Source organism: Anomaloglossus baeobatrachus, chromosome 6, assembly GCF_048569485.1.
Source record: "Anomaloglossus baeobatrachus isolate aAnoBae1 chromosome 6, aAnoBae1.hap1, whole genome shotgun sequence".
Lineage (NCBI taxonomy): Eukaryota > Metazoa > Chordata > Amphibia > Anura > Aromobatidae > Anomaloglossus > Anomaloglossus baeobatrachus.
In genome coordinates, this window is record NC_134358.1 from 490,517,038 (window position 1) to 490,541,866 (window position 24,829).

The 24,829-nt window shown below is 45.6% G+C and overlaps 1 protein-coding gene across 1 annotated transcript in view; it reads left to right on the forward strand.

The window, feature by feature from the left end:
• The window catches only part of OXSR1 (oxidative stress responsive kinase 1), a 158,639-nt gene that overhangs the window by 65,182 nt on the left and 68,628 nt on the right, over positions 1-24,829 (forward strand). Inside the window, exon 3 of the mRNA XM_075315401.1 lies at positions 22,892-23,000. Coding sequence (XP_075171516.1) covers positions 22,892-23,000 — 109 coding nt within the window. The remainder of the gene's footprint in view (positions 1-22,891; positions 23,001-24,829) is intronic.

Sequence of the window (24,829 nt, forward strand, 5' to 3'; positions counted from 1 at the left end):
CCTGTGGACTGATGAAACAAAGATTGAGTTGTTTGGTCATACAAAAAGGCGTTATGCATGGAGGCAAAAAAACACGACATTCCAAGAAAAGCACTTGCTACCCACAGTAAAATTTGGTGGAGGTTCCATCATGCTTTGGGGCTGTGTGGCCAATGCCGGCACCGGGAATCTTGTTAAAGTTGAGGGTCGCATGGATTCAACTCAGTATCCGCAGATTCTTGACAATAATGTGCAAGAATCAGTGATGAAGTTGAAGTTACGCAGGGGATGGATATTTCAGCAAGACAATGATCCAAAACACCGCTCCAAATCTACTCAGGCATTCATGCAGAGGAACCATTACAATGTTCTGGAATGGCCATCCCAGTCAATCTTAGAGGGGTTGCACGGTGTAAATCCATAAGTGTGCAGGCACTCTATATGACTGCAGATTTGTAAATTCTCACATAGCGCACACTGTGAGAATTCACCACTTTCAGAGCTGGGAACTGCGGTCACGTGGCCACGACTATGTAATATGCAAACTGCCGGCCAGAATCCAACTAGATACATTTGCATGAAGACAGATGTCTCTCTAGGGCAGAAATGAACACACTAATAGCACCGTGTAGAGGCGATGAACACCGTAATGGCACCGTGCAGAAGAGATGAACACCGTAATGGCACCACGCAGAAGAGATGAACACCGTAATGGCACCACGCAGAAGAGATGAACTTGATGTAATTATGTCAATGCAGCAAGAATAGCCACCAGAGGAGAATTTTAGTCTTACTACGTTGACACGAGTGGGATCAGAATACATAGGTGGTAATGGCAAGAACCATTCTAGAGGACGTAAAATTTTGAACCATAAAGAATGGCATAGAGTGCTGTGCTGATCTCTAATAATGATCTGACTAGTCTGACCGAGGTCTGTGACACATTTGTAGCCTGGTATAACTGTTTTTTGCCTCTTTTAGTCATGTGGGTCACCATAGTGCGGTGGTTAGTGCGTGTGACCTGGCCCAGGAATATCCATGTCTGAACTGTGATTCTTACAGATTTTGTAAGCTGAGATTGGTTTTCCACCACCAGATTAATTGGCTTCTTTGTACAGCGGCTGTAGAGCTTCCTGTGTCAGGCTTGCCAGGGAGGGGAGTTGGCAGAGCTTTTGTTTCATAGTCTCCGAGCCCTCACCGTCCCGCATGCCGTCTACATCAAATGGATTGAAGCGGATGGAATGTGATGCTGTTTATTATTCATGGGCCTTGTGATTCCCGCCTGGCACTCGCTGTTTACTACTGCACATCAAACAGCTGATTTTTCGTTTTCATTGTGTGCCTTCTGTGGCTTTGTGATTAACCTCCTCACGGCCTCAAGATCCGGCACATGCACAGGTTAGACCGCGGCAGATTTACTCTACTGCTCCCTTTATGGCTTTGTAGAGCCGTCACTGAGGAAGAAAAGCTTATGATGTTTCACTCTTTTTTGCTTTTGTATGATCACCGTTGGAAATAAAAATGTATGGCTGGGCACACAATACAGAATGGCAATGTATATGTTATACATAGGACCAGGAGCACCAGCCATTCGGAAGCATAGGTTCCCCAATGAATTTCCAGGCTAATTTATAGTTTTTTAAAACTCGATTTCTCAGCCCTGGCACATCAACGGATTACTACAAGGCAGATTTTTTTTTTTTTTTTTTACTACTACCTATAGTATCATACCATTAGTTTTATTAGTGAAATCATCCCGACAGGTTGTCTTTACCTGGTAGGTTAACTGTTATGTTCATAGGGAACAATATTCCAAAATATGATTCTTTTGAACTTCAGTGAATTGTGTTTTCACTATGTAGTTCTTGTGTAGTTCACTGTCTGATATTTGGAGCTATTCATAATTCCCTCCACCTTGACTAAAGCCCCAGGTCCAGGTACAATAAAACAGCCCCAGGTATATTGTTGCCTCCACCATGCTTCATTGTAGGTATGAAAAAGGGTAAGGTGTTCTTTTAGTGATGTGCAGTGTTCGCTTTGAGCCAAATATACCATAGCATGTTGTGCCACTTACTTTTGGCAGACTCGATTTAAGTTTTGATGAAACCGTTTGGCTTGGTTGTTTTTCTTTGTAAGAAAATGATTCCTCCTTGCAACCCTAACCCAGATATGAAGAATACAGGAGATTGTTGTCACATGCAGTACACCACCAGTATCTGCTAGAAATTCGTGCAGCTCCTTTACTGTTATTCTAGGCCTCTTGGCAGCCTCATGGGCCAATTTTCTTTTGTCTTTTCATCAATTTTTAAGGGACATCCACTTCTAGTTAATGTCACTGTTGTGCCAAATTTAAGCCACTTCTTGATGACTGTATTCACAGTGTTCCAAAGTATGAGGGACTGCTGATAAGTTTTTGGCTTTACCCAGAAAGAAATGAGATAGGATGATGAAACTTTACATTTATTCCATATTGTCTCCACTGATATCAACACACTTCTTACATCAGTATTCCAAGTTCTGTAAGGCTACTTTCACACATCAGTTTTTTTCTATCAGGCACAATACGGAAAAAAACGGATCCGGCGCCGGATCCGTTTTATCCCCATTGATTTGTATTAGCGCCGAATTGTGCCTGATGGCCTTGCGTTGCATCCGGCTTTTGCCAGATCCGTCGTAATTGGCTAATGCGGCGGCCAGATGGAGCATCTCTTGTAACGTTTTTTTGTCTCCGACACGATACGGCATGATTGCGGCAAACAGATGCGGCAGCCGGATCCGTTTTTTTAAACTGAGCATGCTCCAATTTATTGAAAAAAAACTAATCCAGCAAAAAAAAAACAAACCAAAAACGGACGAAACGGATGCGCCGGATCCGTTTTTTGACTGTCCGGTATACCAGATCTGTCAAAAAAAAAAGGATCCGACGCATCCGTTTTTGCATATTCTGCGCCGGATCTGTTGCATCAGGCACACGCCGGATTGTGCCTGATGCCAAAAAACTGATGTGTGAAAGTAGCCTCAGCCTAGCAAAAAGGATTTCAGTTGTGCCTCAAACCAGGCATCCGTCACAACCATGGCATCAGAAATGGTGTGAAATTTGGTGTCCTTGAGGTGTTTATCGAGGTTTGGAAACAGATGATAGTCAGAGGGAGCTAGATCTGGTGAATAAGGTGGGTGGGTGGTCAACCAGCCGGAAGCCCAGCTCTGCCAGTTTTGCCATGGTCGTTTGTGCAGTCTGAGCGGAGGCGTTGTCTTGCAGGAACATGATTCCTTTGGACAGCTTGCTGCACCTTTTGGCCTTCAGAGCTGCCTTCAATTGGTCCAGAAGTTCAATGTAATAGCTTGCATTGATGGTGGAACCCTTTTGAAGGTAGTCCACTAGCAGCACGCCCTCCTTTTTTTGAACGAGGAGAACCACTGTGCCTCCACTCTTTTGACTGCTCCTTGTTTTCAGGGTCATAAAAATAAATCCAGGTCTCATCCATAGTGACCAGTCGATCCAGGAAGTTCTTATCAGTCCGGAAATGCTGACAAATGGACCAGGAAGTCACTCGCATGCTTCTCTGATCTGATCTGTTGTCAAACATTTGGGAACCCACTTTGCAGATAGCTTCTTCATGTCCAAATGTTCATGGATAATGTCACAAACAGGTTCACGGGAATTCCCCATTAGATCTGCTATTGCTTTAGCTGAAATTCATTGATTCTCCAGTATGAGGTTGTGCACAGCATCGGCAATCTCCGGAACAACAACCACTCTTGGTCGTCCAGGACGTTCCTCATCATTGGTGCTGAAGTGGCCCGTTTTAAATTTAGCCACCCAGTTCTTATCTTTGGAATATGAAGGGCATTGATCCCCCAATATCTGCGACATATCACCATGAATATCCTTTGCGGACTTTCCTTGCAGAAGCAAGAATTTTATCCCTCCTCTGCTCTCAGTAGCTGTGAATATCCCATTAGACTCCACCATTTTGTTTTCCTATGTGCGTACAACACTGTTGCCATAAGAAACAAACACGATAATTTGAAAACATATATTAGACACCAAAGGCTTTCATGTGATGTAACATTCATTACCATAGAAACAAAAAAAGATCACAAAGCCAAAGACTTATCAGCAGCTACTCGTATATCGAATGCCTTAGAATTTTGTTTTCTACTTCTCCTGAATGATAAGTATCAACAATAAGATCAGTTTATTGTGTTGTAACACATTGGACCATTGGATTCATTCATCATTCATTCATTCATTCATTCATTCGATTCATTAAGACTGGTGTAAGTGTATGCCACTTAAAGGGAACCGGTCAGCAGATTTGGGGTCTATAAGCTGCGGCCACCACCAGTGGGCTCTTATATACAGTATTCTAACATGCCGTATATAAGAGCCCAGGCCGCTGTGTACAACATAAAAATCACTTTATATTACTTACCTAAACGGTTGCTGCGGTGTAGTTGGGTCATATGGGCATCTCTGTTCTCCGGTGCGGCGCCTCCTTTTTCAGTCATCTTCGTCCTCCTCCTGAAGCCGGGGTGCATGACGCGTCTTACATCATACACACTTGCCAGTCCCACGCAGGCGCACTACAATACTTTGATTTGCCCTGAGATCAAAGTGTATCTGCGCAGGACCTCAATGCCGGCGAGTGTGGATGATGTAGGACGCGTCATGCACCCCGGCTTCAGAAGAAGGACGACAAAGATGGCCGAAAGTGGAGGCGCCGGCACCGGAGAACGGAGACGCCCATATGACCCAACTCCACCGCAGCAACCATTTAGGTAAGTATTATAAAGTGATTTTTATGTTCTACACAGCGGCCTGGGCTCTTATATACAGCATGTTAGAATGCTGTATATAAGAGCCCTGTGGTGGTGGCCGCAGCTTATAGGCCCCAAATCTGATGACCGGTTCCCCTTAATGAAGTAAGACTGTCTGGTACCCAGCATTAGCCGTCGCAAGAAATGTACACTAGCCAGGGCCTGGTGTAATTTTGCGATGTAAGCTATGCCACTCTAGTGGTATAACTTATGAATTTGTTAGGTGGATCAAACCCCAGCGTGCCCACTCCCCAGCGTGCCCACTCCCCAGCGTGCCCACTCCCCAGCGTGCCCACTCCCCATCCGTACTGGTACAGCTGCCAGGATTGTTGTGTAAATACCAAAAATTACAATATTTTACCTCAACTGCTGAGTTGCACAAGAATATTGTGACTTGTTAAGGTGTGTGACAGATTTCTGCCATGCGCACCTTAATGATTCGCCGCTTGTGTTGTAAAATACAAATAAGAAAACATCAGGAAAATCTCACCAGCACAGCTAAACTGTATATGGGGTGAATGAGTATAAATGATGGCAGCACCAATCCAGCGTATTTTTTTTTTTTTTTTTTAATTGCACTACTGTAATGGTGTTTTAAATCTAAATCCCCGGCCCCCTGGTCTTATACTCGCCCTGCTGCATTTTCATACTTTTTTCGGCCTTACTCCGGTCCGGCGACGCCATCTTGTGACTGTAGCGTCAGACTGGCCGGTAGTCAAACGTTTTGTCACAAGTGCTCAATGCTATTGATGAGCGAGCTTCACCAAGCTCAGGGGCTCTGTGCTCCTAACAAGGAGTTGGTTGATATGATGGGTACAACTCGAGTACCCAAATATAATGGAACTCAGTGGGGACCTTGAGCTTTTTACGAGAAATCTGTAAAAATGTTTGAGTTCCCCATTGACGTCCATTATACATTATCAAGTCCAGCCCGTCCGAGCAAAAAACTACTCGTTACGAGTACCGAGCATTGAAGTATGGAAAGGCTCATTCATCACTACTCAGTGTATCTCTGAGAGCCAGAACAAGACTCTCTAAGAGTTGTATTGAGTTTTGACCTCCAGCGTGCTCAATGAAACACTGGAGCTGCCGGAACGTCACAAATCACCGGTGACCGACTATAGCAACTCTGGAAACAGATGAAGACAGTGGAGGGTGAGTATAAGACACGGGGCATGGGACTAACATTTAATGCACAACTAAACAAATAATATCTTAACAACCAGTTTTCTTTGAGGGCATTTCTGTGCCTCTGTTACAGCCTCCTAATATTCTTTACTGTGGGCTCGATCACAGAATCTAACAGCTTGATATGAATCTGTGATGCCATCTTTCCAATTCTGACAGGCGCCTGAGGCTGTAATGTGGGCAAGATATGCTCGTGTGACACTAACTTCTGGCCACCACAAAGGGATCAGACTCTGCCTTTCTAGAACATGGAGGCCTACTTGGCTCTGAGATTCCTGAATCCCTCTGCTGCTTTGCTGGCTGTTTGTTTCCTTTTTTATCTCTCATTTTAGTGTCTCTCCTAGTGCAGTTAACACCAGCGGGGAAGGGGGAAGGACAGCAGGGATGGGGAATGGGGAAGGACAGAAGGGAGGGGGAATGGGGAAGGACAGAAGGGAGGGGGAATGGGGAAGGACAGCAGGGAGGGGGAATGGGGAAGGACAGCAGGGAGGGGGAATGGGGAAGGACAGCAGGGAGGGGGGAATGGGGAAGGACAGCAGGGAGGGGGGAATGGGGAAGGACAGCAGGGAGGGGGGAATGGGGAAGGACAGCAGGGAGGGGGGAATGGGGAAGGACAGCAGGGAGGGGGGAATGGGGAAGGACAGCAGGGAGGGGGGAAGGGGGAAGGACAGCAGGGAGGGGGGAAGGGGGAAGGACAGCAGGGAGGGGGAAGGGGGAAGGACAGCAGGGAGGGGGAAGGGGGAAGGACAGCAGGGAGGGGGAAGGGGGAAGGACAGCAGGAAGGGGGAAGGACAGCAGGGAGGGGAAAGGGGGAAGGACAGCAGGGAGGGGGAAGGGGGAAGGACAGCCGGGAGGGGGAAGGACAGCCGGGAGGGGGAATGGGGAAGGACAGCCGGGAGGGGGAATGGGGAAGGACAGCCGGGAGGGGGAATGGGGAAGGACAGCCGGGAGGGGGAATGGGGAAGGACAGCAGGAAGGGGGAAGGACAGCAGGGAGGGGGAAGGGGGAAGGACAGCAGGGAGGGGGAAGGGGGAAGGACAGCAGGGAGGGGGAAGGGGGAAGGACAGCAGGGAGGGGGAAGGGGGAAGGACAGCAGGGAGGGGGAAGGACAGCCGGGAGGGGGAAGGGGGAAGGACAGCAGGGAGGGGGAAGGACAGCCGGGAGGGGGAAGGGGGAAGGACAGCCGGGAGGGGGAAGGGGGAAGGACAGCCGGGAGGGGGAAGGGGGAAGGACAGCCGGGAGGGGGAAGGGGGAAGGACAGTCGGGAGGGGGAAGGGGGAAGGACAGTCGGGAGGGGGAAGGGGGAAGGACAGCCGGGAGGGGGAAGGGGGAAGGACAGCCGGAAGGGGGAAGGACAGCCGGGAGGGGGAAGGGGGAAGGACAGCCGGAATGGGGAAGGACAGCCGGGAGGGGGAATGGGAAAGGACAGCAGGAAGGGGGAAGGACAGCAGGAAGGGGGAAGGACAGCAGGGAGGGGGAAGGGGGAAGGACAGCAGGGAGGGGGGAGGGGGAAGGGGGAAGGACAGCAGGGAGGGGGAAGGGGGAAGGACAGCAGGGAGGGGGAAGGGGAAGGACAGCAGGGAGGGGGAAGGGGGAAGGACAGCAGGGAGGGGGAAGGGGAAGGACAGCAGGGAGGGGGAAGGACAGCAGGGGAGGGGGAAGGACAGAAGGGGAAGGACAGCAGGGAGGTTAAGGGAGGACAGCAGGGACTAAAGTCTCCTTCTCTGCCCCATACTGAAATAAATGGAGTGTGTGGCACAGAAGTAAATGGAGTTACCAAACCATTATTCATTTGTTAATTCTAGAATTAGTAGCTTGGAGTTGCACACTGAGCAGCACATCCTGAGAGGTTTTCGGTGAAGCACTGGAGGTACACTTTAAGCAACGACTTGTTAATGTAAAAACCTGTAATTATGATATGTGATCCAGACCTGCGCTGAGATGATTAATATTTAAACAGCACCTGTCACTTCCTTCCGTAAAAAGCAGCCACCAACGCTGCAGATTAATGCATATGAGAAATGTCTGGCTGTGTTTATTTTTTTGACTGCCTACAGACCTTATGGAGAAGTTTTTTGGATTGCATCTGCCCACACTACCAGCTTTTTTTTTTTTTTTGTGTAGTGACTAATAAATATTTTGATTGTCATTAACACCTTGATCATGTCACTGTTATTTTTTAGGTTGTAGATAAGGAAAGCTTCTGACATATACACTGGACATTTCCATAGGGCTCCGTTGTCTGACAATAATGTTCTTTTTGCCTTCATTTAGCCAGAATGTGTTGATATCCTTAGAAAGGTATAAAGGAATAACGCTGTGACGGTGCTATTCCATCCAACAAAGTCCTGGAAATATGGTTACATTAACCCTTGTCCAAACTTCAATTGAGCCATAAAATATTTAGACTAGAAATATTGGGGCTGATTCAGCAATCATTTTATACTGGAAAATTGTATGCAATTCACAAGTTGCACAACAAAAAAGCTTCTTTTTAATGTTTTTATACCTGGTCCGCCAACTTTTTTTTAAAAAGCGAGTATGACCCGACACTCACTATAATGTACACTAAAAATGGCATTATTAAAGGGAACCTGTCACCAGGATTTCCCCCTATAAGCTGGGGCCACCACCCTGTAAGCCCATGTATACAGCATTCTAGAATACTATATATTAGTGCCCAGGCCACTCTGTATAACCTAAAAAAACAGCTTTTATTATACTCCCTTGTAGGGCAGTTGGGTTCAGTGGGTGTCGCTAGTCTCGGTCCGGCACCTCTTCTTCCTTCCTTCGCCGTCCTCCTTCCCAGGTTCATGTTCATGACATGTCCCACGTCATCCACACAGTCTCTGCTATTGCACTCCTGTGCACACACTTCTCTCTGCCCTGCTCAGCGCTGATAAAGTATTGTAGTGCACATGTGTGGGCGGTCCGTGACCTTTCCCTGCGCTTGCGCATTACAGTACTTTGCTCTGCCTTCACATACGCAATGGAGGCCTTGTGATTTTTGCTCATGGTGTGGCACAACACTACAATGAGATCAGAGATAACGCAGTGGAGCAGAGATAACGCAGTGGAGCAGAGCTAACGCAGTGGAGCAGAGCTAACACAGTGGGGGTTTGCACTGTTTAGGCATATCAGGGGCTCTGCAAATGGAGTCCGCAAACTCTTCTAGAAGAATATGCGCCTCAAAAGTCAAATGGCGCTCCTTCCTTTCCGAGCTCTACGGTGTGGCCAAATCGTACTGTACAGCCTTATATGGGGTATTGCCATGTTCAGCAGAAATTATGTATCAAATTATTGAGCCGTTTCCCCTTGTGAAAATAAAAAATCTGCAGCTAAAACAGTATTTTAGTGATACAAATGGAATTATTTTTTCTTCACCACAGAGTAATATAAATTGTATGACTCACCTGTGGTCTCAGTATGCTCACTACACCCCTAGTTGAATTCATTGGAAGGTATAGTTTGTAAAATTGGGTCACTTGTGGGGGTTCTACTCCTGGCACCTCAGGAGCTCTGCCAATGTGACATGGCACCTGAACCTTTCCTGCAAATTCTGAAATCCAATATGACTCTCCTTCCTTTTCAGCTTTGCACTGGACCTCCAAAAGTGGGTTCCTGATTACATGGAGGGTATTGGCACACGCAGAAAAAATTAAACAACAAACTGGTGGTCATTTTTTTTCCCTATTAGCCGTTATAAAAATTAAAAACTTGGAGCTAAAACAACATTTTAGTGAAAAAATGTAATTATTCTTTCTTCACCATCCAAAGGTATAAAATTCTGTGGCACACCTGTGCTGTCAATATGATTACTGCTTCCCCTAGATGAATTCATTCATGGGTGTACTTTGTAAAATGGGGTCACTTATGGGGGTCTGCTTTTCTGGCATGTCAGGGGCTATACCTATGTGACATGGCACCCTAAACCATTCAAACTAAATCTGCACTTTAGTATGGTGTGCCTTCACTTGGTACTGTGTCTCAAAATTAGTTTTTGACCACATATGGGGTATTGACGTACTCAGGAGAAATTGTGTAACAAATTGCATGCTCAATTTTCTTACCATTTTTTGAAAATTTAAAATTTTGAGGCCACAACAACATTTTAGTGGGGAAAAAAAATCTTAATTTTTATTTTCTCGGATCAATTTTATACAATTCCGTGAGTCACTTAAGGGTTACAAATGTTCACTACACCCCTAGATGAATTCTTTGAGAGGTGTAGTTTCCAGCACGGGGTCCCGTGTGGGGAAGTTTCTGTTGGTTTGCCAAATTGGGCACTTCAAATGTGACATCCGCAATCCATTCCAGCTGAAATGGCGCTCCAAAAAAAGTGTTTATTTTTTTTGAAACATAAGGGTGTGTGCGCACATTGCATCTGTGTGGTGACCACAAAGATGCACGTTTCTGGCCCCAAAAAAATGCACCCACAGCAAAAATGCTACCTCTCAAGCTCACAGTTTGCACCATAGAACATGACTGCCTGCTGTGAGCTCCACGCAGCAACTGAAGTGAGCAGCGCGATCAGCGGTGATTTACTGTCACAGGTGGAGGACTCCAGCCGTGACTAACCTGAGTGACATCCCATTGATCGCATGGCTCACTTCAGGCGCTGCATGGAGCTCACAGTGGGCAGTCATGATCTACCAGTCCTCCGAAATGCAGTGGCAAAAAGAATTGGCATGCTGCATCTTTGTGGTCATCACAAAGATGCAGCCTAAAAAACTGCAACGTGCGCACAGGAAAAGGAAATCTTATTGACTTTGCTGGGGAAGGAAATGCATGCAGTTTTGGGGCCAAAACTGCACCCGAAAAACAAGGAAAAAAACGAAGCATGCAAACAAGGCCTAAGGCCATTAGATGTGACAGTCTCTGCACTTTACCCAGCTTTTCCCAATTGCCCTGGTGTGGTCGCAGTTGAGGTAATGAGGGAGTTAATGGCAGCCAGTCGTGGAGTAGTGATGGCAGGCGTCTGAGAATCCTTTATTTAAAATCAAAGACAAAAAAGCACCCTCTTTCATCACTTTATTAACCCCCAAAACACCCCTGCAGGTCCGATGTAATCCAAATGAGGTTCCACGGGGCTTCCACTGCTACATCTGAAGCTCACAGCAAACGCCATAAAACATGTCTGCCCTCTGTGAGCGCCACGCAGCGACTGAAGTGAGCCGTGCGATCAGCGGTGACCTCACTTAGGTTAGCCGCCACCACAGCTGGATTCCTCCATCTGTGACTCCCAAATCGCCTGAGTGACGTCACCGCTGATCGCGCTGCTCACTTCAGTTGCTGCGTGGAGCTCACCGCGGGCAGTCATGTTCTATGGTGCTCGCTGTGAGCTTCAGATGTAGCGTTTTTGCCGTGGATGCATTTTTTTGGGGGGCCAAAAAACTTGCATCTTTTGTGGTCACCACAAAAATGCACCGTGCGCACATAGCCTTATGGACCTCATGATATTAATGGGGCCCCTCTGCCTCTGATGGGTAACAGATCACTTTATTAAGTTTGTCTCTCCCTACAGAGTAACAAACGAGCAGAATGCCCATATGACATGTGAAGGTAGCATTTCTGCCAATCCTCTTACTAATGAAAATATTGCAGCATGCTGCTCCATCTCATCCTGCGTTTTTGGCCGGCTCTGCAGCACTGACATTACCGTAATTGGCCATTTGTCTATAGGATTAAATCTCGTGCCATCGTAAGTGTTGATAAACCTTGGAGTGGATGTTTTTCGCAGCACGCGTCCTATTCTCAGGTGATAACTAGCTGCCTATTTTAGGAAAATTCCTGCGATGAGCAGTTTGATCTGTACAAGCGCTGCAGATGCCAGGCATTAATCTGCAATGCTCATCAATGCCGTACAGAGATAGAGAATGAATCCCTGTACCGAGGGGTACGGAGCGATGACAGTATCCCTGCACTTATTTTATGTCCCAAAAATAACCTGTACATTACCGGGAGAAGCGCGTGCTCCATACACTGTGAGATTACCTTTACTTCTTTTTCCGTAGCTAATACAAGGCATCCCATTGTCACAATGACATAAGCAATTTGTATTATTTCTCCACCATCTTTAACTTTTAATAGACCAATGATTTGTAGTTCTAATTAGCTAAAGTGCTGCCGTATGACGGAGCGGTCAGTCAGGAGGATTTATAGTCTCCTGTCCTGATTCTTCACACTATAGGGATCATTCTCCTCCCAGAACGTGATCATTGTGTACATTCTTATGCCTGTCGCCCAGTAATAGTGGTGGTGCTGAAAAGACCCAATTCTAAAGACCAAGGCTTTTAAAGGGAACCTGTCACCAGGTACTATAAGCTGGGGCCACCACCACTGAGCTCCTATATACAGCATTCCAGAATACTGTATATAAGAGCCCAGGCCGCGCAGTATAATGTAAAAAACACTTTTATAATACTTGCCTAGGGGTGGTCCGGTCCGAGTGGTGTCACTGCTCTCTGGTCCGGCGCCTCCTCTCTGCTGCAATCTCCGTCCTCTTTCCCAGCCCAGTTTGGATGATGCGTGTACGTCCTCCACACAGGCAGACATTGAGTTCCTGCGCAGGGTGCACTTTGATTTGCCCTGCTGAGGGCAAATCAGAGTATTGTAGTGCACATGTGCAAGCGTTCTTTAAATTTTCCTCGCGCCTGCGCATTACAGTACTTTGATGTGCCCTGCTGAAGGCAGATCAAAGTGCGCCTGCGCAGGACCTTAATGTCGGCTTGTGAGGATGACGTACACGCACCATCCACACTGGGCTGGGAAGAAGGAGGATGGAGATTGCAGCAGAGAGGAGGCGCCAGACCCGAGAGCAGTGACACCCATCAGACCAGACCACCCCTAGGTGAGTATTCTAAAAATGTTTTTTACATTATACTGCGCGGCCTGGGCTCTTTTATATACACTATTCTGGAATGCTATATATAGGAGCTCGGTGGTGCTGGCCGCAGCTTACAGTTGTCAAATCTGTTGACAGGTTCCCTTGAGTTCAAATTTTGCCAGCCAATAGACAATGGCAGGAGCAATGCATCCTAAGGATGTGAGAGATCATTCCCAGCACCTATAGTGCTGACAGAATGCTGAAGGAGCTGCAGCAACAACATAGAATAAGTAGAACTCACAGGTGTCGGTTTCAGTTAATGAAGAAGGTTCTTCTATGTAAGGGCCTGCTGTAATTGAGGACACAAAATGGAGATCTGAATAGAAGAATCACCAAGACTTTGCAAGATGTCTGACCTGAAACCACAAGCTGCAGGGAGACGTGAGGAAGAAACACTGAGCTAGCCCTCTAATTCATTACTGAGATAAGGAGTAGAAGATTAGAGAAATATTGACATGACTTAGCCCTGTATACAATGAACCATGATGCTGCCGACTCCTCCGTATGTGCTGAGTGCTCCTGTGCCCTCTATCAGACCGCTGCTGCCAGTCTGCTCTTGTGGTGTCTGATCTCACTGAGAACCAAAGGATCTGCGGTCTGAAATCTGACATTTAGGATCCTTGTCTCGTCCAACTTCATCTCTCGTGGATAGTTGGGAGGCCCTCATACACATTTGACTGTCGTCCGAACCCACCGATACTGGACAATGCTTGCACTTTTAAGTTTTTTCATTAAAAAGACTTTCTTTTGTTAGCACAAATGTACACAAAATGCTCTTGGCATCACTGTTGGGAAAAGCATCGGAATAGGCAAATTGTTGGTCCTCTCCTAGGTCAGCTCTATAACAGGGGAACCGCCCAACAGTGCGGAGAAGACGGAGGCTGTCCACACTGGGTAGATGATGGAATGATGGAAATAAGCCTGGCACTGTGATACCGTCCTGGGCAGATCATTGGTATCATCCTACAGATCAAATCTTTGTGGGGATTTACAGATCACAATTTGCATTCTAGTCTAATGCCCTAATAGTCCCTCTGAGCCTTTGTTATAAGGCCCCTTTACACACAGACTTTCTAGCGATCCCCCCCAGCGATCTCGACCTGGCCGGGATCGCTGGAAAGTGTCTAACAGTCGCTGGTGAGCTGTCAAACAGGCAGATCTGACCAACGACGCAGCAGCGATACAGACCTGCAAAACGACCTCGCTGGAAAGGGAACAGTAGCACACCTATGGGCTGGGTCGCTAACGATGTTGTAACGGTGTCAAACACACCGATGCATGCTGCGCAACGGGAAACAAAGGACCAAAGAATGGTCCTGAACGACTTGTAGCGATCAGCGACCTTACAGCGGGGGCCAGGTCACTGATGCGTGTCACACACTGCAATGTCGCTGGGGAGGTCACTATTACGTCAGAAAACCGGTGACGTTACAGCGATATCGCTAGGGATGTTGCAGTGTGTAAAGGGGCCTATACAAGTCACAAGCTATGTCTTCCTGTATTACTTTTCTTTGAAATGTTGACCTGTGCGACCTTCAAGCCATCCAGACATTCAGTTCTAAGATTAAGGCTATGTGCACACACTGCGGTTTTTTGACGCTGCGTTTTTGGACGCTAAAAACGCACAAATGCACCCGCGGCAAAAAACACATGCGTTTTTCCCGCAATTTGGTGCGTTTTTGATCTTTGCGTTTTGCTGCGTTTTTCCAATGCATTGCATGGGGGGAAAACGCAGAAAAACACAGGAAAGAATTGACATGTCCATTTTTTTTTTTTTTTTTTTTTTATAAGCTCAAAAACGCAGCTTAAAAAAAAAGTTGTGTGCGGACAGCAAAAATGAAAACTCATAGACTTTGCTGGGGAAGCAAAGTCATGCAGTTTTGAGGCCAAAAACGCACCCGAAAAAACGCGCAAAAATGCCGCGAAAAACGCACTGTGTGAACTTGCCCTAAGGGGGTTTTCCACTTTAAGATAAGTGGTCCGCTAAAGTTTTTATACTGGTTAAATAACAGAGATCAGGCATTCATCCTCCCAGTCTCCAGCGCCTTCTCTCTGCCTCTGCATCGGCTCTGTGTCTTGACAGCAGCGGTAATGTCATTTTGTCAGCACTGCAACCAATCACTGAGCCTTGCACGAGCCGCTGAGCTCAGTGATTGACTGCAGCAGTGATGTGTGCTGTCCATGTGACGTTTCTGTTACGGTAAAAAAAAAACCGGCCCAGAGGTGCAGAGCTGGCACTGGACCGGGGAAGGTGCGTTTTTATTCGCACTTTACTTTATGGTCTGAGAGAGTCCGTTTAGGGGTGACGTATTACAGAACATATCAGGACTTAGAAATACAGTACTTTCTAGGCAGAGGTAGGGTCTTTATCGTGCTCACCACTAAATGATTAGTAATCACTACTTGAACATCCGGGCATTATGGATTTCTCATTAAGTTGCCTTAAAGGGAACCTGTCAGCAGATTTGGGGCCTATAAGCTGTGGCCACCACCAGTGGTGGGCTCTTATATACAGCATTCTAACATGCTGTATATAAGAGCCCAGGCCGCTGTGTAGAACGTAAAAATCACTTTATAATACCTACCTAAACAGTCGCTGCAGAGGAGTTGGGTCATATGGGCGTCTTCGTTCTCCGGGTGCGGCGCCTCCTCTTTCGGCCATCTTTGTCATTTTTCTTCTGAAGCCAGTGTGCATGACGCATCCTACTTCAACCACACTCACCGGCATTGAGGTCCTGCGCAGGCACACTTTGATCTACCCTGAACAGGGCAGATCAAAGTACTGTAGTGCACCTGCGAGTGTGTATGACGTAGGACGTGTCATGCGCACAGGCTTCAGAAGGAGGACGACAATGGCCGAAAGAGGAGGTGCCGGCATTGGAGAACGGATACGCCCATATGGCCCAGCTCAACCGTAGCGACAGTTTTAGGGGAGTATTGTAAAGTGATTTTTACGTTCTACACAGCGGCCTTGGCTCTCATATACAGCATGTTAGAATACTGTATATAAGCCCACTGATGGTGGCCACAGCTTATAGGCCCCAAATCTGCTGACAGGTTCCCTTTTTAAAGGCAATCTGTCAGCAGGTTTTTCCTATGTAAGCTGAAGACCGCATGCTGCAAGGATTAACACACAGAATTCACAGATTTCTGTTTTGTCAAGGTCCAATTTCTTGTTTATTTGCTATGTTTGTTGAAGCAGCAGAACTTATCATTGCTCCGACTATAATGTCACATGCAGGGCAGTCTGCCGCACCCTCTCCTGTGGTTGACAACTCACTATCAATGTACAATCTCTATTGAGACTCGTGTGTGTGTGTGTGTGTGTGTGTGTGTGTGTGTGTATCTCCATCAGCTCTGCTACATAGCTAAATCTAAAAATTCTGATTGTGTTAGAACAGCTGCACCCAGTAATCTAAGTGATACATCACTGGATTCAGGATTTCTTTGCCTACATCATGCTGCTCTCGGATGATGGAGCAAAAACCTGTTGACAGATTCCCTTCAAAATTGCTTTTATTGAACATACCAGTAGTTACGATACAATACACTTTATTGATCCCAAAGTAAATTGTAGTATCACAGCAGCAGAGCGTAGACATGACATACTTAATTACAACATTACAGTAGAATAGACAGAAGAATGTCAGATATTACTATTATTAATGACAGGTCATACACAATTTGTAAACCAATAAAACATTCAGTTTGAGGATTTCACATTTAAGTAATTGTTATACATTGTTGTAGTTATCCAGGATTTCTCATACACTGATAACCTGCTATCCTCTTTTTTATATGGGCTTTTTCTGTATAATCAACATTCTGCCAGTACTATAGGTGCTGGAAATTTCTTTCCTTCTTTTCCTAGCATGCATTGCCATTGTCCATTGGCTTGTCTGCCCCTAAACTAAAAGCCCGCCTCTTCATTTCCCTCACTTCCCAGCATGCGTTGTGCCTGCCATTGTCAAATGTCTCATTGTCCAATGTCCCTAAACTAAGGGCACCCTGTTCTGTAGTGTGTGTGTGTGTGTGTGTGTGTGGTTAGACAGGAGAGACACAGGCCAGACCTGTAATCTGTCTCTGATGCTGAAGATGGATTAAACATGTAATGGGCCACACGTTAGACAGAAAGCAGACGCCTATGTGGCTTAGTGATTTTTCGCTGGTTAAGGTCCCTTGCTTTGAATATTTCCCAGGGGGCATTGCTCTAGAATCACTACGTTGAGAAACACGTGATGGTGTCTCCGCAGTGGTGGATGTTGATCTCCCTAAGGTCAACCATCCTTGCTCACATAGTCTTTTACTAGGCAATGCTCCCACTAGCCAGATTCCTACTCCACACTGATGAGGGGCAAATACCCTGAAACGGCTGTCTGTGGATGGATACCATGTTTGGCATAGGTGGTCTCCTTGACCGGAGACTGCCCTTCCCGTGGTTGTTCCTTCCCGGTGAAAGACCTGCCTAGTATCCTGCCAGCGTTGAGAAACATGTGATGGTGTCTCCGCAGGCCTTCTTGGTGTGTGTGTGTGTGTGTGTGTGTGTGTGTGTGTGTGTGTGTGTGGTTAGACAGGAGAGACACAGGCCAGACCTGTAATCTGTTTCTGATGCTGAAGATGGATTAAACATATAATGGGCCACACGTTGGACAGAAAGCAGACGCCTATGTGGCTTAGTGAGTTTTCGCTGGTTAAGGTCCCTTTACCGTTGACGACTGGTGTCACTAAACAACTGTCCATCAGCGACCTGTGTGCTGGATGGCAGACATTTCCTAGCTTGTGTACACAGGGAGACCGCACTGAGTGATCTGTAATGGATCGCTTCATGCTCATAGACTGCTAATATTTTCGGCAGCACAAGTCCTGTTTAACCAGGACAATGAGCTGCCAAGAGTGATGATCTTTTGGGAAACCAGATAGTTCAACGGATGATTTGGGGCATTTATATTCTGCACGATTATTATGAAATAAGTCTTTCTAGGAACTCTCATTCTTCATAATCGTGCAGTGTAAGTGCCGCTTAGGACCGTGTAATGTGTAAGGTGCTTTGCAGAATCTCATTACACATTATCTACAATGCGTGTCACATAGCCTCGTTACTCCATGTTGAACGTTTGAACTCAATGTTACACTATATTAGAGTTGTCCGACATAAACTCAAACATTTTTTTAAGCTAATCTGTGCTGTATTGTCATATAAATCACTCCTACATTTTTTTTGTTTTCAAACTTTTGTTCCTCTTGAATTATCCCTTTATTCTCTGCAGACGCTTTATTTACCTGCAGCTCAACCAAACATAACTTCCTATGCCAAACCTCAGAGTCAGAGCTGGCACCGCCCGGCCTCACTGTCCAGCCCCGCCCCCTGCACACACTTTGGATGTCAGTATTCTGCCCAGCACTGATCTCTCATCACTATAGAATTGGAAGAAACTGCCCCACATAGGGCTCTGCACCCCCCCTCCCCCACGGGGCTCTGCACCCCCCCTCCCCCACGGGGCTTTGCACCCACCCACGGGGCTTTGCACCCCATCCCCCTCGGGGCTCTGCACCCCCCCCCTCCCCCACGGGGCTCTGCACCCCCCCTCCCCCACGGGGCTCTGCACCCCCCCTCCCCCACGGGGCTCTGCACCCCCCCTCCCCCACGGGGCTCTGCACCCCCCTCCCCCATGGGGCTCTGCACCCCCTCCCCCACAGGGCTTTGCACCCCCCACACAGTGCTCTGCACCCCCCCATCCCATAGCATTATACACGCCCACTGTGTAGGGAATAAATACATACCTCTCCTCGGTCCCCGCTGCTGCTCCTTGTTCGCGCACTGTCTGCTCTGCGGGGCAATGATGAGAAGCAGTGCAGCGCCCCCCTCATCAGTGCTTTGAAATATATTGTCATCTTTGATGCTGATACATTTGAACGTGCGATCCTGAGCAGGGGGCCCGGTTCTGGCACTAACACTGTGGGCAGCCGCCGCCAGTACCCTCCCCTCAGCTCATGGGCCCCACAGCAGTGGCGTGGGAGGGTGTGGGGGAAGGGGTGCGGGGACTCCGGCGCACTGTACATGCCCAGCAGGCACGTACAGTGTTGTCTCCTGTGATGCCTGTCTACAAGGTGAGCGTAAGCTCCTGCCCCTGTTGACATGACATCACAGGAAGCAGCAAAATCCCGGCAGGAGCGGTCACATGACCACTCTGAGTCTGGGGAGAGGGGCGGACAGCAGGGCCGGTTGGTAGTTACTATCTACTCACCTGTCACAGTGTAGCCCCATAAGAGAAGCTGTAGTAGGAGAGAAAAGGCGCAATAGGGTCTTACCCGATTTACAGGGCAGAGGGAAAAAGGGTTAAAACACACTCACCTGGCTGGGTTGTGCCAGTCACAACCCCTTAGAGAACGTGGATGAGTGCTTTAGTGGTTCAGCAGCGGCCCCGTGTCTGAGCAAAGGATATCAAAGTGTAGACTGGAGGAAAAACGGGTTTAAAAACCGCGCTAGGAAACCACGAGCAAGGATGTAAATGAATATTTTTCTTTTATTTAGATAATTCCAACGCGTTTCGGAGACCCATCTGTCTCCTTCCTCAGGGAAAAAGAATCCCTGAGGAAGGAGACAGATGGGTCTCCGAAACGCGTTGGAATTATCTAAATAAAAGAAAAATATTCATTTACATCCTTGCTCGTGGTTTCCTAGCGCGGTTTTTAAACCCGTTTTTCCTCTAGTGTAGCCCCATAGTGAAATTACAAAAGAAAGGCAAAATAAGCCGGATAACACCTTTTATGATTCCATAATTTTTATTAGGTTTTCAAAGTTCATACATAAAACAGTTCTAACAAAAACAATAAAACAGAATGTGCTGTATAGCATTACTTCTTGCTATATCAAACAAATAATATAGACATATACAAAAAGAGAAATAAAAAACAAATAACACTGGTAAAAACTATGACATACAGTCAGATTAAGTATTTACAAAGTATGATATTCAAATAATATGTCAGGAGATAGATGTAGACAAACAATTTTCTTATTAAACTAATTGAATAAGTATCATGTATTACGTTTATACTAGAACTAGATTAGGTTTAAAATTTTATGTATTGTTAATAAAGTCAGTCCATGGGTCCCATTTTTTATGAAATCTGTTACAAGAGTTATTAATGGATAACACCTTTAAAGGGAACCTGTCAGCAGAAATTTCGCCCAAAACCTAAAAGATTCCCCCTCTGCAGCTCCTGGGCTGCATTCTAGAAAGGTTCCTGTTGTTATTGTGCCCCCTGTGAGACCAAAATAAAGACTTTATAAAGTCTTAACCTTTTCGTATGGCAATCGGTGGAGGCAGAGGGGAAAGCACGGGCACGAGATTATGGGCGGGTACTTGCTGATGACAATCACAGCGCCGCCCATAATCTCTTGCCTGCGCACATGTCACCAGCGGTCACACTGTGCTCAGTCCCGTGAGACTGGCACTGGGCATGCGCGGGGACCGCTGGAGCACTGGGCGGCGTCATCAGCTATGGAAATGAGCGATGGGGGACAGCATAAAGGACCAGGAGGGAGAATAATGGACACCAGAAAGCCCGCCCCCGTGACTATAAAAAAAGATTGCCATACAAAAAGGTAAGACTTTATAAAGTGTTTATTTTGGTCTCACATGGGGCACAATAACAACAGGAACCTTTCTAGAATGCAGCCCAGGAGCTGCAGAGGGGGAATCTTTTAGGTTTTGGGCGAAATTTCTGCTGACAGGTTCCCTTTAAGGAGTTCATGCTTTCTGCACAGACCTATAACTTGAGCTTTAACTATAGACCTGAGAAAGTAACTTGATACCAGATTTCTTGACAATCTAAAGTTTTCTGTATCTTTGAAAGCTATCTGCTGGAAGCCAGCTCCTCGGGGACAGAAGTAAGACTTCTAATGTGACTGCCGGCTGATCCTAGAGCAAGAGATGAGACCGCAGTGTCACATCGCCATAAAACCAGATCTTCCACTTGTAGAATAATGCTAATCTTATGGAATAGTCACTATTCGGAATAGAATTTGATGGATTTTACCAGGGCTGTGGAGTCGGAATCGTGGAGTCTGAGTCGGAGTCGGAGCTCATTTTGGTGGAGTCGGAGTCGGAGTTGGAGTCGGTATAAAATGCACCGACTCCGACTCCTAAAATATATAATAAATTGGGGACAGGAGTGCAATGCAGAATGTGCTGAATATTTTACTAAATAATAACATTTAGTATAATGCTTATATTTAAGTGAAAAATTTATTGTAGTATAATGTGAACATCAGACATTTAATTGTTTTTATGATACAATAATCAAGATATTTGGATAGAACATAAAATATTTATTGGATACAACTTTAGAACACAAAAAACTAATAAATTGTAAATATGTAATATTATATATATATACACAGTGTATATACACACACAAGATATATATGTAATCTACTGTATATTACATAGTGTATTACATATTTACAATTTATTACAGTTTTTTGTGTTCTAAAGTTGTATCCAATAAATATATTTTATGTTCTATCCAAATATCTTGATTATTGTATCATAAAAATTATTAAATGTCTAATGTTCACATACACATATTCATGTACTACAATACATTTTTCACCTAACTATAAGCAATATATGTAGGAGCCGGAGTCGGAGCCGGAGCCGGAGCCGGAGTCGGAGTCGGTGCAAGAGAATTTGAGGAGTCGGAGTCGGAGTCGAAGGTTTGGCTTACCGACTCCACAGCCCTGGATTTTACAGCTGGGTACATTTGTCACTCGTGATCATTATTCCCATCAGCGTTATTTATTTATCATGATTTTTCCTACCTGGGAACATTTATGGTCTTTGCCTTCCCTGTATACCTGGAAATCTACTTTACATTATTGAGGGGCTTTATTGCTTAACGACTATAGCACCAACTAATAATACAATTAAATGTACATCAGCCTCAGAAGCTTCTCACTCCTGGGATGTTTGGTAAGCGTGAGACCATTGAAACTATTGTCATCATTTTCCATCATTCCTGATTGCTGTGTACAATAACTTTAACTTTTAGCTTAATTTTGCTTTTTATTAAAAGGGGCCATGCGACCTCACCCCCTGCCAGACATGGACTTGGTCTTGTTACTACACAATATTGTTATAACAACTGCTATCTCTTATGATCAATGTCTGCAATCTCATTTATCGTTTGTCATACAAGTTGGATTTTATCGTTTTGCTCATTCAGTAAGGTTCAACATGGCTTCTCAGAGGTTTTCTTCTACTAATTGACCCCCTTTCATTTGTCCTAACTATTCCCAACTAACACTTTCATAATATACTTCTGCTACCTACCCTGCTCCTGTAAGCTGAGCTCTCTGCGGCTCCTATATTCCTATGTTGATGTTCTTGCTTTGATCCTTCCTGTCTGGAGATCGGAATCGGACAAAGTGAGCGGGGCAGTCACTGGTGGGGAGCGAGTCTGGACATGCAGGCCCAGATCATACCTCACTCTCCTCTCAGCTGCTTTACAGTGCGGTTCTTTCATGTGACAAGTGGTTTGAAATGCAGATCATTAGATAGTAGTATTTCACCCTGTGATCGTCAAATCGCAGCACTTGTCACATCAAAGCACAACACTGTAAAGCAGCTGAGAGGAGAGCATCTCCTTTGTGATCTGGGCATTCGCGTCCAGACTGCTGTCACACACAGACAGGGAGCCCCACCCCCACCAGTGACATGTCCTGCAAGGTTTGTCCGATTCCGATCTCCAGACCAGAAGGATTAAAGCCAGAATATCAACATAGGAATATAGGAGCCACAGTGAGATCAGCTTACAGGAGCAGGGTAGGTAACAGAAGTATATTAAAAAAGTGTTAGTTAGAAAGAGTTAGGACAAATAGTTATATTAGTAATGGAAATCTCTTTAGATTAACATGTTTTTATTTTAGTACAATGGAATAATTTACATTTCTTATTTAGTAACCGAATATCAGTTGTTTTTTTTTTTTTGTTTGTTTTTTTAACTTTTCAGAAAGAAATCCAGGCAATGAGTCAGTGCCACCACCCCAACATCGTGTCTTACTATACCTCATTCGTGGTGAAGGATGAGCTGTGGCTGGTAATGAAGTTGCTGAGTGGAGGTGAGTGAGGCCAGCAATGACTCTTAAAGGGGATAAGTCCTATTTCCGCTCCCTGATCTGTCCCCTGCTGTAGTTTGTCCTGAATGGAGGAGCCAAACGCGTTTTTTTCTGTCCAGATACTTCTCAATGCGCTTAGAATTCACTTTAAAGTGAATATCTGCTACTGGGCAATCATTTCTGAATAATTAATGCACACTTGTCTCCTGATCTTGCACCGCACCGAGCGCTCATGGGTGGTGCGCTATTACATGCAGTGCCACCAACTTCCAGATTGAGTTGTTTTATTAGTTTGTCTGATTGTTTGTATGTTTACACATTGAATTGTAAAAAAAAAAAATCTATATGAAGTCATTGTGGTCTGTCAGTGGCTGCTCCATAGCATCTTATACCTTAAAGTTATGATGTTCATGTGACTCTTAAAGGGGACCTGTCACTTGGTCTAAAGTGGCCTCTTTTGCTGTTTATTTTTTTTGTTTTTCCTTTTTCTACAGAGTATTTTTTTTTTCTCTTTCAAATCACCTTTACAGTTCAGAGATTTGGGCCATTTCATTTTGCACAAAGTTTTATAGTCTTTACAAAAGGGATGAGGTTCACTGGGTAATAATACAGCGTGGCCCAGAGACACGCCCACAGGGAATCCCGCAAGCCACACCCCCTTGTAGAGTCGGTAAGAATTAAGGCTACATGCGCACGCTGCATCTTTTTGTGTTTACAAACTGCAGCCAAAACTGCACCTTGTCAGAGAGCCTGGAAAAGTCACAAAAAATGCTTGTAATTGTAGGTGCGTTTTTGCTGCGTTTTTGTGAAAAATGTTGACAAAAACACAGGAAGAATGAACATGCTGCATTTTTTTTGTCACAAACGTTTGACAAAACGCTGACCAATAACCTGCAACGTGCGCACAGCAAATCTGACTTCTCATAGACTTTGCTGGGAAGTCAAATGTCAGAAAGTTCTGACAACAAAACTGCAGCCAAAAACGCAGCAGAAAACGCAGCATTGCATATAGCCTAAAACTTATTATAAACAATGCTGTATACCTTGACCTGTGTGGCCGGTTTAAAGAAAATCAATAATAATAAAACAACAAAAAAAACAAGAGCTGGAAAACTCAGGGGAGCAGTGAAAATGAAAGAAAAACTGGTCTTTTTGACTTACAAACTTTTTTTTTTTTTTTTTTTATCTCTACTGGCTAACACGGTACAAAGATATATTTTACCTGTATCTTTTTGACTTAGGCTGCTTTCACACTACGTTTTTTTAACATGCATCATGAACGTTTTTTTGCTGTAAAAGTGGATCCTGTTTTTACAAAGAAAAACGCAAGTGTTATTTTGCAGGATCCTGTCACTTGAAGTTTATGGGCGGGCATTGAAGTCATGTGATCGGGAGTGAGGGGAACTGAACGTGATACACTGGGAGACGGCATCTGACAGCTGCGGACGCTGGTAACCAAGGTAAACATCGGGTAACTAAGTGAAGTGCTTTGCTTGGATACCTGATATTTACCTTGGTTAAGAGCGTCCGCAGTTGCTAGGAGCCGGGCTGCCTGCTCCCTGCACACGTAACCAAGGTAAACATCGGGTAACTAAGCGAAACGCTTTGCTTGGTTACCCAATATTTACCTTGGTTACGAGCGTCCGCCGCTGTCTGGCGGGGAGGGGGAGAGAGAGACTGATCACGCCAGGCTGGTTTTTGGGCATGCTCAGTAGAGCAAGCAGGATCCTGTCTATCAGCATGCCAGCGTTCACATGCGTTTGCGTGCAGTATAGTCAGGATCCAGTGATAAACAGTATTTGGATACATCTCAAAAACACTACAAGTAGCGT